The sequence below is a fragment of the Chamaea fasciata genome, unplaced genomic scaffold (assembly GCF_029207755.1).
Source record: "Chamaea fasciata isolate MVZ Bird 193981 ecotype frontalis unplaced genomic scaffold, bChaFas1.0.hap1 SCAF_13, whole genome shotgun sequence".
Taxonomy (NCBI): Eukaryota; Metazoa; Chordata; class Aves; order Passeriformes; family Sylviidae; genus Chamaea; species Chamaea fasciata.
In genome coordinates, this window is record NW_027094098.1 from 8,311,395 (window position 1) to 8,327,356 (window position 15,962).

General features: G+C 40.8%; 1 protein-coding gene across 1 annotated transcript in view; it reads right to left on the reverse strand.

Moving 5' to 3' along the window:
* The window catches only part of ARHGEF3 (Rho guanine nucleotide exchange factor 3), a 101,502-nt gene that overhangs the window by 10,537 nt on the left and 75,003 nt on the right, over window positions 1–15,962 (reverse strand). Inside the window, 1 exon segment of the mRNA XM_066195090.1 lies at window positions 2,677–2,784. Within this exon segment, the coding sequence (XP_066051187.1) occupies window positions 2,677–2,784 (108 nt within the window).

Below are 15,962 nucleotides of genomic sequence, written 5' to 3' on the forward strand. Positions count from 1 at the left end.
AAAGGAGTTGGGGAAAGATCCATCCACAATCCCTTATTTTGTTTACCATATTTCTCTGGTGGCAACAGATTTGCCTGGCTGTTATAAGACTGTTTCTTGAAGGGTCTATGTGTTACTAATGTTAATTAATGCAATTAACAACTTTTAATTAGAGCTGCAGTAAAGCAAACAACTTCATGTACTGGGCAAGGCCACTTCTGATCAAAGCCCTGGCATTCAGAACTGATAATAAAAACAATTTTCTTCTTGAGGATTTTTAGAAATTTTCAATGTCCTAAGATAGATAAAAAGTAATTTGGACTCTACTTAAATTCAAGACACACTGATGAAAACTGAAGTTGCAGAGGAAGCCAGCCAGACTTCAGTTTCTCTCTTCAGCATCAGCCGGAGTTCTTTTTCTGATCCTATTTTCTGCTTTAAGCCAAACAGCACAGCTATGAATAAGACCAGGCAGATCATCATAATTATTAATCTAGCTTGATGGAGACTGAAAATAAACTGGCTCCCCAGGTGGATTAACAAGTAAGAATACCTGCTTAGCATTAGGTATCCTGCAGCTACACAGAGAGTGTAGCTGGCAGAGATGAAGCTAACAGCATTTTATTAGTCAGCTGGTATACACTGCCTTACATGACAGGAACAGAATGACTACAAATAGTCAATAACAAAACCAGACAAACAAACAACAACAGCAAAAAAAAAAGGCCCAGAAAGAAAACGTGAAAGACTTCAAATATTTTTTACTTGGAATCCTTATGAAAAAGCTATTGAAAATAAGTGGAAATGGGAGTAAAGTGAAGTATGCACAAAAAAAATCAAATACTTCTATAATCAATAAAATATGCAAAACATGAAAAGTTGCTAAGAACACATCTTAAAAAAAACCTACATAAATCCCAGACAGAAATGTTTCTCCTCATGCTGCATGCTGAAAGTCCATTAATGGAAAGTGGAAGTCACTTGTACAGAGGTAAGGAAAATTATACACAATAAGCATTTTTTTTCCTCCTACATGTATCTTCCATTTAGAAGAACATCTAAGAAGGTTTGTTTGAAATGCCATAAAGGAATCTCAGAATTTTCTAATTCCTTTTACTGATGCTGTTGGAGTGGTCTTTTTAGATGAATGTTCTGTTGACTTTGTTTTGTTTTCTTCCGGGGGAAGAAGTTTGTTCTGCATGCTGTGGTGATGAGAGCAGTTTTCTTCATTTTACAGACATAGAACATCTAGCAGCAATGCAACAAGAAACACGGGTTTTGACTGAAATAACAATGAAGATACATAAAAGTTCACCCAGTAAGAAAACCCAACTTTTTTTTTTCTTTTTTTACAGGAGATCAGACAATGAAAAGAAACCTATACAGTTCCCAAGACACAGCGACAGCTATACATAAAACAAAATGAAATAGTTATATGTACTTCCTAGAATATTTCTAAGTAATTCCAAGTGCGACACCTGAGCACACGGTCAGTCTTTTCTGTCCCTGCTCTATAGCTATTGAGAAAATCAGACAAGAAGTCAGTTTACAGCTGGGACGTCACCAGCAGGATCTGGAGAATATAGAAGCTGATTTCTCATCACAGCTCCTTCAAGCACATAGTTAGAGGGGATGGTGTAAATAACATCACTGTTTAATCTGCTAATTAAAATCTATTCTTATGGTCAGTATGAACAGGGCAAAACAGAAATGCTTACAACAGCAGGTCTTGCAACAGAGCCATTTTTTTTCCCTCTATTTTAGACAAAATTTATCCTGAAACACATTAGCAGAGCTCTCATTTCGGGAAGCTACTACTGCATACATGAAAGGATACTTGTTTTGGTTAGTTTGAAACAACTTTATGAAATACAATATTGTTCTGGACACTACATTGTGCAGGCCCAGAGGCTTTCACTGCAGAACAATAGCACAGGTACCTAAATGAGGCCAACAGCTGCCTAAGGCTGTGGAGAGGGAAGCAGCAGCAGTTTAGCCAAAAATTAAATCCTTTTCCACACTCGTCACAAGTGGAACTGATGTGGCCTTTCCAGAGTTGGGCCAGTCTCCCCTGGAGGCAGAGTCTGCAGGAGATCCATAGAGCCCAGGGGATACAGGGAGCTCTGCTCCAGTCACGCAGACCACACCTGCACCCGGCCACGCTGGGGGTGCAGGCATTTGGCTGATCCTCAACCCTGTGCAGAAATCTGCACTTTCAACATCACAGGAACCAAAGACAGGAAAAGCAATGTCAGAAAACGCTGTGATATCCATCTTCTAGGTAATTATGACTGCAGAAAAATGGAGTTCTTTCCCATGACCTTTCACTTCTCAAAAGACTCTGAAGTTTTATTTCTTTCCACCTTAACATAGCATTATGTTAAGCATTTTAAACATTTTAACATTATTATTAAGAGTTAGCATTTTAACATTATTTTATTATTATTATTTAAATTTTTCCTTCTTGACAAGTACAAAGCAAAGACAGCATCAGAGTGCAATGTTTTCCTTACCGGAAAGTGAAAAACATTAATTATCTGGACAGAGAATTGGTTTTTGAGATGAAAGTCGAGAGTTTTAAGCTGAGCAACCTTGTGGTGACATGGTGCCTAAGCCTGTTTGGCACTATACAGTGGCAGGTGTTCATGTGCACCCCTGCAGCCTGGAAGGAGCTGCAGCAGGAGTTGCTGCCATTACCTGCAGAGTCTGGCTGAAGCGCTTCAGCGGAGTGGCTCGCACAGGAGGGATGAGGCTGGCCAGGGATGTGACTCTGGAAAGAGGCTTGACCCGTTTGTTACTGGGCTCCTGCAGCACAGGGAGGAGGGGGGAAAGGAAAAAAGGGGGAGTGTGAGCATAATCAGATAAAGACTGCTAACAGTCCTGCTGATTTTCCTAAGAAAGCATCTTTAGCAAGTGTGTTTGCAAACCTGGTCTATAATTACAGCAGTAAATAAACAAAAGCAGTTTCAAATGCTGACAGGGACAGATTGCTCTTGGCTGGTACATACAGGTCCTGGAAACAGCTGAAAAATGTAATGATGGAGAAGCTGGCATGGCCAGGAACAGGGGAAGGGAGGTAAAGAAAGAGAAAATAATTTGACTATTTTAACTCATTCTTAGCAGACAAATTTTCAGCAGTGCTCTGCAGCTAATGCATGTTATGATAATCTCACTGAAAGTGAGAATATAAACATTTCTGCTTGTGCCTTTGCTTCTGGCACTGTCAGCATTTGACTCTATTCAGTGAAATGTATTTTCTTCCAGAATATATAACTTAGACAGAAATCTCTAACTCTTAATTGTCTTTGAATGCATGTTCTAATGAAAATACTTACATATACAGGCAAACACATTAATAACATGCTTACATACACTTATTTTTTGGATAAAATATAAAGGAAAATTAAACAAAATCTACCATAAAAGCGCTCAATTCAATGTTGTTCTTTTCATAGCTATATTAACAGCACAACAGCACTCTAACATACCAAAAAATAATATGCCAATTTTCCTGCAGATGCGTATTTTTAAAAAAAATTAACAGAAATCATAACACAGAAAAAAGTGATTATAAATACATAAAAATAGAACAGTTACCCTTGGCTTCCTAACCTCCATCTGACATTTAATGGATCTCGAACAGCACATGCAAAAGGCAACAGAAAAAGAGCCAAACCTTCCAAGTGAAGTTAAAAACCCCATCCAACACCATATTTCAAGGACATCCTAAAGCAGTTCATCTTTCTTTTTCAGCCATGCTTATAAAGTTTGTGTAGGTTTGCTATGCCCCCAGTTGTCTGGACATAGCTTTAAAAAAACAAAGCATGCCTATTATCCTCTTTCTTCAGAAATATAAATCCTTCTGGAAATAATGCAGATTTGTCATCCTTCTTGATACCAAATAATAATAAATCTCAGCACCGATGATCACCATCTGCATTACTGGCAAGAAAAATTCTCTTCCATTAGTGCAGCAACAGTGGAAAGGTGAGAAGCAGCAACATATTTAATTTACTTCTCAGCAGGCAGACCTGGAAATCCATAAAAGCCAGCTGAGATGAGCAACAAAGTGTTTAACCCTCTAGCAAAAATAACGTATTCCATCACACGACACCTGGCATTAAAGACTGTAGCAGTCTAAAGCAAGTTAAATCCTTATCTTCATCACTGCACTGTTATTCAAAACCCTTCCTTTTCAGCAACCATGTCTTTGAGGCAGGTTTCAGAAGGAGCATTTTTTACGTCACTGCAGCACCACCCGCATACTTATCTCCAGCAGCAGCATCCCTCCCCCACTCCCCAAAAAAGAGGAAAAATCTATGAGATTCCAGTGCGATTCTTCTCTAACTGCTGGCACAAGCATGAGCTGTTTCTGGTTCCTGATGATCCCGAGAGCTGGTGCCCAGAGCAGAGTGCATGGCAGGGCCAGCTGGTCAGGAATGATGCTGCACTGCAGTGCAAGGACTCGGCGGGCAGTGCCATGCCAGCAGCTCAGCCTGTGCCAGCAGCTCTGCCTCGGCAGCACAGGGCACTTCGGCACCATACCCCAGCCCAAAAGCAAAACCTGGACATGAACATTGCATGGACTTTCCAGGAGATAGGAAGAGGAGGATTAGGATTAATTGACATTGTTACACCTGCTTTATGCTGTATCCCTTCTGGTATCCATTGCCCCCATCCATTTCAAGGAGAAAAGTGCTAAGGCACTATAATTTTTACTAATGTTCATGATGCAAAACCTCACTGAAAACAGAAACTGATTTTAAAGATGAACTCCTGGCAGAGTTTCAGCCACCATCAGACACCATTAAGATCTTCTGGAAACTCTTGCTGTGAGCCACTAGAGGCCAGCTGTGCTCTCAGCAGGCAAAGCCAGGTCAGGTAACTGCATTCCTGTCCTCCTGTGTCAGCACCCCACCTTGAATTCCTCAATCTATCGTGTTCTGTTTTCACACGGAAAATGCTGATCAGAATTCAGAATAATTAAATATGCAGTCCAAATTTAGAATTCAATTCTATGTAAATAAATCAGCATTATTACAGGATTCTCTCAAATAACATTACTTCAGATAACTTCAGAAGCCTGGGACTTTACACCTTTACCAATGAGTTCTGAAAGAAAACCTTGTTCATCCTAAATTCTTAGGTACGAGAAAAGCTTTTCTGAATACTCCCAACATGATTTTTCCCCTTCATTAGAAACTGTGTGGTAGGTTAAGATACTGCATTGAAAGTGAAAAATTCATCAAATCTTAGAATTACAGGTATCATTTTATTCAGAGAAGTCTCACAACAAAAGCCATCAGCACTGAGTTACCCTTTCTACCATAGAAAAGTGAAGTTTGTACAAATAAGGCTTTGACTGTGGCATGAAAATATAGAACTAGCGATTCTAAAACTGTCAGACAGTAATACTGAAAGTGCTGCACATCTGATCACAGGATATCTGCTGTACTGATTACATCCATTCTGCCTCTGCCTCCCTTTTCATCAGCACCCTCATTCTCAAGCTGTGTCACCCCTCCAAACCAGCACTGCAAAGAAGCTGAACAAACTACTGAGGTCAACAATCTGGACAGGGAAAAATTCCACAGTCAAGGGCAAGTTCTGAACAGGTGGGTGTTTTTCTCATCAAGAACTCTGTTTGTCACAGCCAACAAAACAAATGCAAAGAGGAGACTGTGTGAACTGTCCTGCTTTACCCAGAGATACTGACCAGAATCTGCACTTGCACATTAGTCCAATATCTTCATTATTTCACTAATTTGTCTCTGAAAACTCTCCAATTTTCCAGTTAACCAGAAGTCCCACTACCATAAAATCCTTCAGGATATAAATTGCGAACTGTGCCTGCCCAGCATGAGGACACACTGCACTGGTAGAATGCATTTTAGACTCCAGGCCTGTACTCCGAGTGTGCCCAGAAGACTCAGAGTTGCCAAAATCATCACCTGTCCTCTCCTCCTGCCTCCCCACTCACAGCTCAGGGAACTTGGAGGGGATGGAGAGAGAGAGAGGGAGAGGAAGAGGGAGAGGGGATTTACAGGCTGGATCCATTTGCAACAACCATCACCTGTCCAGACTGGGAACCGGGCCAAGTTATGACAAAAAATTCAGGAGTTACAATGTGCTGTCTGACCTTTTAAAGCCATTATGATCAGTATTTTTAAAAAAACCAAACTCATTTCAGAGTTTTGAAATTATTGCATGTTAGACTGTATTTTCAGAGTTATGAAGGCTTGCCAAAGCAATACGGGAAGTAAGTTAAAAAAGACCCAGACTACAGTTTGGCAGAGTTTCCAAAATGTGGAGCTGATATAAGTGAACAAGTAACATTAATCTGACAGGGCTTTAAATTTGATATAAGGCTAAATAAAGCTGAGGGAAACATGAGTGCAGGAACTTCAAAGGCTGAACAGTCAAGTGAAGTCAAATCAATACCTGACTAGGCTAGAACAATGAGCAGATGGCTTTTGGAGGGAGCTGTATATTTGAACTCAAGATGACTTTGGTAACATTTGAATTCAGAGAGAAAAAAAATTAAGCTGTGGATAGTGTGAATACATGCAGCCTCGGAAAGAACTTGAAACTGTGAACAAACTCATAAAAGAAGCAAATCCGTGTCCAAAATACAGATGGTTCTGAAAACCAGACAATGAACATTTCAAACACCTACTATGTCGTTCTTAGTATATTTTTCTAATATACTTTTCTGGGGAATTAGTAGGAAGAAAGACTAATCACCATAGCATAAACAGTGATTACCAGCAATTTAAGTTAGGAAGCTATCAGAGAAGAAGTTTCAAAGATGCCATGCCTCTAGTTAGGACATGGTGCTTCCAATTGCTTCTTTGTTCCCGTTCACTCTTTATGTATAGGTACAATTGTATCTCCAGTATCGTCTTTATCTTCTATATATTAAACTCTAACCCAGTGGTTTAGTCTACTGAGTAAAGCAAAGAAAGCTCTATCTTTTAATGTGTAACTCTCAAAAAAATGACCCTTCTGCTGTGGGACAGCAGGAAAAGGCAGCATTCAGCTCCAACTACAGCATTACTGGGAATGCCACACTGAGAAGACTAACAGCAGCCAGCTCTCTTTGCAGTAAAATTTAAGTCTTTTTGCCTTGCACAACTGGGTGACTAACTTCACTTTCTAAACTGTGATGTGGTCTTTAAAATGACAACATCCTGACAAAAAGGTAACTTTTGTATCATTATTTTGGGTCTGATCAGACCCAATTACAGATTACCACTTAAAAGCCTGAATCTTAGTACACAGCACCTGCTCCCAGGGCAAGCTGAGCATTCAAACAGCCACGGAAGTGTGTTAAAGCAGAAGATCCTGTGAAGAATTAGGCTGTTACATTACTTGCCAGCACTGACAGCTAAATTCATGCCATTTCTGCTGCTTAATTAGTGAAACTGGCACCTACTAATTGGTTATATTGTACCCAAGAACACACCACACAGATACGGAAGCTTCTAAAAGGCTATTTAGCGCACGATGGTAATACTTTGGTGCTCTTCATCAGCAAAATAAAATAAAACAAAACCCCTCTTTACATATACTAGTAAAAGAATGGAATATTCCCAAAGTTCAAAGCAGAGTGAGTTAAACCCATTTAACTGCATCAATCAGTTTTTGACACATTATCATTCAAGACCACCCACAGCTCAATTATCTCACTTTGGTGGATAAATTACTCTAGCAAAAGACCGCTTTTCATTTCCTAACAAACAGGGGGAAAAAAAAAAAAAAAAAAAAAAAAAAAGGAAACAAAAAGAATGAGGCCAGATTCCCTCCATATAGCCTTAAGAACGTCAGAACCAATGACCTGGATAACACATGCTGAACAGTAGTCTAGGTGCCGTATAAAAGGTCTCCACTTGCTCCAATACCTCACTTCAAAATTCTTCCACTCTGTGCCCCTCAAGGGCTTAGCCACTGATTTCCTGCCAGTGAAGAGCAAATTATGTCCGCTGTTGCTGTGATTGTTTTTCCACCTGACTCTCCCATCTCTTATCAGCAACTTCAACAACAGTCTCCATGTCGGAGGACTGGTGCTGAATCCGACAAACAAGGGAAAATGTTTCCCTGAGGGGCCATTATTCTCATGTCTGCTGCACTACTGTGACCAGGATATTGTGTTGATTTTTCTAATTGTATTTAAAACCAAACTGAACAAAGGAAACTTACAGAGGTTTTTACCCAGCCCAGAAAATAAATGCTCTGTGAAAACTGGTACTGAAACTTATTTTAGAATAGTAGAATTTATCCTATTTACCTTTAACCTTCAAAGGCAAGCTGACCTTCTCTCAACCCACACACTAAGTGGCTGAAATTGCCAGCGCCTGTTAGAATCTCAACTTACTGGAGTCCAGCAAGTTCTGAGGCACTTAGAGCAGTAATTCTGGATTTAAGGTAGCTACCTTGCTTGACAATTTGTAAAAAACATGCTGGTTACATTTTTTCCTTTTCTGATGTGGATCAGGACAAACAGATATCCAAAGCATTCATTCTGTGCTATGGGAGCATTCACTGGGGAAAAATGTTGTAACTTAAATTAGTCTCAAGAGTGTTAACAGCATAATAATTAGAAGACACTATAAATTGAAACAGTACAGTAACCTTTGTTTCAAAACTAATTCACAAGCAGTGCCAGTAAACTCAAACAGAACCGCTCTGTTTCAGATTTCATGTAACTGCCTATGTTTCCATACGCCTTAAAGGTTTCCATACTTCAGAGGTTATTAGTTTTTAGTCAACTTTATAGGGGTAAGTCAACATTTGTCATGGCAGGAAGCCCAACAATATTATTTCTGTTAGTCTGCTACTAGTTAAATTGGCCTCAGATTAAACAGCTCTAATAAATGCTCCCAGAACTTGGAGTTTAATTTAAAAAACCACCACATTCAAGCTCTGTTCCACAGGATGTTATCAGCATTTAACCTTCAGCAGGATAAAAAAACAAAACAAAACAAAACAAAACAGGTTAAAATGGAAAAAAAACACCTATGTTACAACAGTCCTTAACACTGCAAACACTTAAACCTAAAAGTAAATTAAACCAAGCATCTCAAGCTTTAGGTACCTTCAGAGCAAAGCAAGTCGAAAACCAGAACAGCATTCACAATTGATTTTGGCACTAAAAAGACTGGGGTTTTATACTGAAACAGCAGACAATTTGCCTTTGCTTCATAGTATCTTAGAAAGATCCCGATTGGAAAATTATGTAACATTGCTTCTTCTAGAAGTGGGGTGTATGGTCAAGAAAAACAAAGTAGGTGACTCTAAAGCAGCTTTAGGTATAGTTCAGTGTTGTATAAAGGTAATTAAATCATCCACATGAGTCGTGCTAAAACCTGGGAGAGGCATCCCACTACTAAAACTGCTAGCGCCTCAAGGAGAATTTATTAAGCAATTTTAGTAAATTGACACAAGGGCAACTTGATCATAAAATAAAGTGTGTGCATTGGTGATACAATTTTCCTTGAAATCCATAAGGTGCCATGCACCTGCACTCCCTGATGGTAGCAGGAAAAAGTTTGTTATTCCTCCTCTGTCAGTCTCCTCAAAAGCAGCAAGCAAACAAAGGAAAGTCCAGAGACATTTTGTTTTAATCACAGCATTACAAAGAAGAAAACCTAAAATGATAGCTGGGCTACAGTGAAGAGATATTTAGGAAGTGCTAAAATACTTCTGGTCAAAGACGACAGTGAAGTTTGCATCATGTTATCCCACCATGTGTTAATCAAAGATTGCATCCGGGATGCACACAGGCTGCCCTCATCGGTCACCCCCCTCAGGACCTCCGATTTCATTTGACACAGGCGGGACAGAGCCGCTCAAGTGTCAGCAGCACAAGGACAAGTTGCATCCAGCAATCCTGACTGAACGTTCATTTGTCTGCAATATCCAGAAATCAATACATCTATCAGGAGTTAGGAAATGAAGGCAAATTAACAGAAGGATCTCACACTGAGGTGAATTGACACAAGCAACAGAAACCCTGAAAAACCCAGACAACTAATGTAGAGTTGATTAAATTCTTCATTTCCTCTCATTAGAAGCTGCTTGTACAGGCAACCGAAGAAAGACCTTTTCCATTCTGCAACTGACTGGATATTAACCTGGACTGCCAGTTAACCAGCAGATATCATACACTGATTTACTGAATGGAAAAATAAAGACAAGCTGTTTGTTTCACACTGCCATTACGTAAAACAGATCAGCAATTCCAAGCGCAGGGGTTTGACACGTTTCCAGCTACACTGCACATGAACTTACCTGAAATATGTCAGAACTGCAACTTGCTAATATTTCATTAAAATGAAATACATACATTTAGGAAGATCAAAGAAAATTCATGACTTAGAGTTTATCTCATAATCTTCTGGCCCCTCTCCCTCTGGCTCCATGCCTGGCTCTCCTGTTAATGATGTGCCATGGCCTAGAGGCCGTGGCTTCCCCTTCACATTCCCTGTCCTGCACTACCCTTGCCAAATAAACACCGTCCTTAGCACCAGGCAGCCCAGAGCTCCTTCACAGCGGTGCTGGCAAGAGGGCAGGAGACAACAAAACAGCCCTGCAAAGAGCTCTGACTCTGAGGTCTAAGATTCTGCACTGCAAAAGCTATAAGCAGACGTACAACATAATGGAGATGTAAAGGAATTCTATGCCCCTGTTGTAGTTTTCGGAGCCTAAATCCAGGTACTGTGTTGGATCCTGTATGGGCGGAACAGGATATCCTTACTCTGAGGAATTCGGGAGTTCCTTCCCATGAACAACAGTCAGACCTTTGAACCTCAATCTGTGGCTGTGAATGCTTGTTCTCACCTGCTGCCCACCCAGTCTGGGTGTTGGCTTTAGAAGGGGTCATAGGGGAGTCGCTTTAACCAGTAAGACACGGAAAATGGTGTTGCTCATAGGCAAAGGTGTGGGGCTTTTTATAACTTAGAATAAGCAAGTTTCAAATTTTACTAATTGTTTCTATTTTTGAATTGTAAAAAATTGGGAAGAACCCACCACCTCTGTGCTGTTCACACCTAGAATTGTACTACAGGATTCTGTGTGGGACATGCAATGATGCAAGTAAAGACCTTAGAGTGTTTGCCATATCAACTCAGGTACTGCAGTGTTTTGCTGCCCTTAAAGTGCACTTAAAAGAACCACAATAACTGGACTTGGACTAGAACAATAGCTTTTCATCAGAACCCAGATTTCAGCGTTTACATATATTTTTGGAAATTTCATTTGTCATTGTTTGTGACTGTGCATCTTTCCACGGAATTTATGCCAAGGGAGCTGACATTGCTAGAAGAAAGAGCCGGAAGAAGAAAACCTCAGTTCTCTTTTCTGCCACTGACTTGTTCCTCAAAACATCTATATAGCAGAAAATCTGTTCTAATTGGAGCATACCAACATTTATGCACAATTTGAGTTATTAAAAAAATCAACCGACTTCACATATGAATAACTGGAATGAAACTCGCGTTTGCACAGGCAGAAACGCCCAGCAGGGACATGGGAGCGCTCTGCTACAGTATCACACAGCTGTGGTAGAAGGCGCCCAACCGCTTTAATTCCCCTTGTAAATACTAAAAGCTGAAAGAACAGCTTAATGTTCGAGCTTAAGGACTTTTCCCCCATACAAACTCCAAAGAAACAAGCTGCACACACCATTCTTTATATCGCCTTTCCCAAAGAGTAGCTTTTATTTCTGCTTTCTTAATCAATTTTTTCAAGTAGTGGGTGGTCTTACCCTCCCCAAGACAGGATGTTTAAAAGTTTCTTTTTCAGAACGCTGGAATACCATCCTACTCTCAGAAAACAGCTCGAAAGCATAAGTGTGCATTTTCTTATTCGTATAAAACACAAGCTGTTTGCATGTTATAATTTTGATTGATCACATCTGTTACTCGATACTTCCTCATGCTCTCAGCTTTCATTGAGTCTTTTTCTTCGGAATTTGATTATAATCAAGCTGCTCTTCCTAACTGTAGCAGAGCAACAGTCCAACTCTTCAGATCTGACAATTCACAAATAATCCCTTCATGCAGTAAAGGCTAAAACCCTGTTTCTTCAATATTATCATTAATATAATAAGTATCCTTAAGAAAAGCATTTAGTACCTAACAGCTTGTGTTTTCCATAGATGCATCCACAGTCAGGGCGTCACTTTTCAAAAACACACAGCTGAATAGAATTCCACTTCTCTTAACCTCAATAATTAAGTCTCTCTATGTATAAGTACACTGAAAAGCAAAAGTGCAGCATCATCTCAGTTCTTAGCTTAAGCATCATCATTAAATAAGGTCACTGGGCTCACGTTACTTTTACTTTAGACCTATTCAAGTGGGGAGGTAATTAATCTTTAATGGAGATGTATTAAATGAACCCAACTTAATAAGCTGTCTTCAAGTTACTCAGCAAACAAGATTACCAACGAAACTATATATTTAAGTAATAAAAAATTTCAGATAAACTTCCTTTCTCCAGAGCAGTCAGAAACCTTAACGTCACTGGTTTTTTCCTGAACACAAACCAACATTAACCTAAAGTATCAAATATTCAAGTTTTTCACAAACATTGCTGAATTTGAGTTAGTGAACAAGATTTTTAATGTCACTTGAAAGGCTTCCATGCTTTTTAAGAAATAGAGCAGTCAATCTGCTGATAGGGCAGGATTTTCAGTTAACTGTACATCAGATTAATATTTTGTTTACTGTGATGAGGAAAAGACAGTTAATGTAAACGATGTCTTAAAGTTAATGCTTTAAGACACCATTTTACTGCTTCCCTTCCAGTTCCTACATAAGTTTAACAATTTGTAAGTAATGCTTAGTCCTGGAATAAAATACAACTGAATCTCTTCAAGCTACTACTTACATAAAACAGGTACGTCTCAAACAGCTATTTTAAAGATTAATTTTCCTAAAGCGACAGATGACAAAAATCTAGATTCTGTTTCTTGCTTTTTTTCCAAAAGAACAGTGAATAACTAGAGAAGGCAGAAAAGGATGCCTAAACAAACCGGGTATCTATGCACTGCAGCCTGTTTCCAAAGCACGTTACTTTTCCCCAACGCAATAAAGATCACACAGTAAAGAAAAATAAAGTTGCAACCGTGTCAGCATTACCTCGGTCTCTCTAGCTGGGCTGGTCACCGTCTGCGCTTCCGAGGCGAAATTTGCCCTCTTGGCGGACAGGTAGAAGGGATAATCCTTGGCCACCATGGCGGCTGCGGGAGCGGCGCGCTCGGGGCTCGGCGCCGTGCGAGCAGCGGGCGAGCGGCGGCGGCCGTGCCCGGCCCCCGGCAGCGCTGTGCCTGAGCTGCGCCCCGGCCCGCGGCCCGGAGCGCATCACCCGCAGCCGCCGCGGCACCAAATGCGGCAGCGCGGCGCCAGCGCCGGGGCGGGCCGGGCCGGGGCGGGGTCCGAGCCCGCACACCCTCGGGTCCACAGCCCCGGGGCGGAACGAGCGCCTTCGGCCTCGCTGCGCCTTCCCCCTTGTGGCTCCCGCAGCGTTAACGGCGCACGGACACAGGGACGCGGCAGCCGTGCGCTTCCCGCAGGGTGACTGCGGCAGCGTCCGGCTTTTCGGGCAGCCGAGTGTCCGACAGGAGCGCAGGACTAACAGCGGTCCCCAGTGGCACAGACCCAAATCCAGGCGGGACTCCAGACCTGCACACGGCAGTGGCACCTGCATTCAGCGCGCTGCGCTCCCGCTGAGCAGAGCGGGAATCTGCATCATGTCACGGATGTCATGGTGCCACAACACAGAGCATTGCTTTTACTCCCTCCCCAGCACGCTTCTTTTTCTTCTTCTTTTTTTTTTTTTTTTTTTCTTTTGTTTTTCCCTCCTACCCATACTGCTGCTTTTTTCCTGTCTGGCAAACTGGAGTTTGTTTCTTGTGTTTTTAAGGTTCCACCTTTGTTGCTATTGTTCAGCCAAATTGCTCCCCTGCCCGCACCTCTCATTGTATCGAGCAGAGAAAGTGGAAAAACACCTCTGCCTAAGGTATCTCACAGGGCATTTCAGTGTCTGTGCAGCCAGGCAAATTCTGTTTGATGGCTACCTTAAAACAAAGGTAGTGAAAATTTCCTGAAAAGAGAGAGGAAGCATCAGGGGCCCTGTTTGCAACACAGGATCAGTCTGACAGAGACTATAATATGGGAGACAAGGAAAAGGAAACTGAGTAGGAAGCTGGATGGGGAGGGGGGGAAGAATATTTTCAGCCATAGGGAAGCAGCCCAACCAAGAATAACTTCACATACCTTGAAAAAATTAACTGGTTTTAAAGGGAGATCATGTGGCTTTACAAGCATCTATTTTTTTAAGGCTGTTAATCACATGATGATGACTTTAGAGTAACATTAGTCAAATGGCAAATCTAGTCCTCATCTGGACACTTTCCTTTGACTTCACCAATATCCCAAACATACAATAAGCTCTCACGCTTACCCTCCTAGGCTTTTCAGGAGTAGCTGCAGTACAAGCAGAGATACTCTCCTGTGCCTGTCATGCATATCTCTCTTTTATGGTAGTCTGTCATTAAAACAAAAACCCTACTAGCTTCCCAACCCTGAAATTCCTGTAAAATCACTAACTGTTCTAGAAGAGTTATCAGTACATTCTAGATGTGCAATGATTCTAGAAGAAAATGTGACATTTGAACATTTGGGTGTTCTGTGCCTCCTCCTCTGCATCACAGTATGGCAAGACAAAGTTGACTGAAAGTGAGTGCTGACAAGAGGCACGGAACAGCTTTAATGCAGATAATGGTTAAGCAGACAAGACATATGGAAAAGAAAGAGATTAGAGCAGACGTGATAAAGATCTACAAACCACTATTGCAGAGGAAGCAAATATGGAATGATTTTTCGCTGTATTCAGCTATACGGAAAAAAAGGTGCATCGGATTAAACTAGGCGGTGACAGCAAAGAAAAAGGAGCTAATTCTTCATATTATATATAACTTTTATGTTATACACAATGGAAGCATCTGTCACAAGATGCTGCTCCTAAGTAACATTCTCAGACACAAGTTCTTGACTATTAGGACAATATATTGTGAAACACCATGACTGGCCATTTCTGTTTCGGACTCTTTTCTACGCATCTACTGCTCACCACCACTGGATACCTGGTGTTAGGTTAGATCAATTCTTGCAGCTATCATGTTACTTTCCATATTTTAAGACAAATATGAAGAAAAATGTAGCATTTTATTTGAAGACTACATACAAGTCTTAGCTCAGGATTTTTGAAGCTATGAACAGTTACTGCAGTCACATGAATGCACACTCACTTCTGCAAGTCTTCTTCCATGGCATGTTCAGAGGACACAGCTCTGAGCACAACCTGACAACAGTGGGCAGTTTCTCCTCACATTTCAAGCACATCAAAATACCACTACATACAAACTGTAAAACATGGTCAAGAACCTCCATGAGAAGACGGCAGCTGCTGTGTAACCATTTAAACCCAAGAAGCCTTGACTTCAAATACCATCTGTGTATGTTTGTTTATGAAGGTGTATGTTAACGCCATTTCAAAAATCAGCTTCACTTAAATCATTTAGCCAAAATATCTTCAGGGCATGTTCTCAAAGCGATTAATCCTGTAACATGCTTCATGGCATGAACAGCACTTCACACAGGACAAGAGTGTACTGGTTTGGAGATTGAAAGAATGAACTTGGGTTTATACACGCACACAGAAAAAAAAAAAAAAAGAGGATCCTGTCATTTCTCCATTAAACAGGCCAGTGCATTTCAGCTTGACTAAGCATTCTTGAGAAACACAAGAAAAATTAGTTCTAAGAAGAATATGATTGTTAATAGGCAAGACCTTCATGTCAGTAAGTTTCAGGGCATCTTGTACCTACAAGATAAGAGTTCGACAACATGGAAAGTAGGATTCATTAGACTCCATGGACATTTGTTCACTCCACCAGAAAAGTGTAAATACAGTTTTAG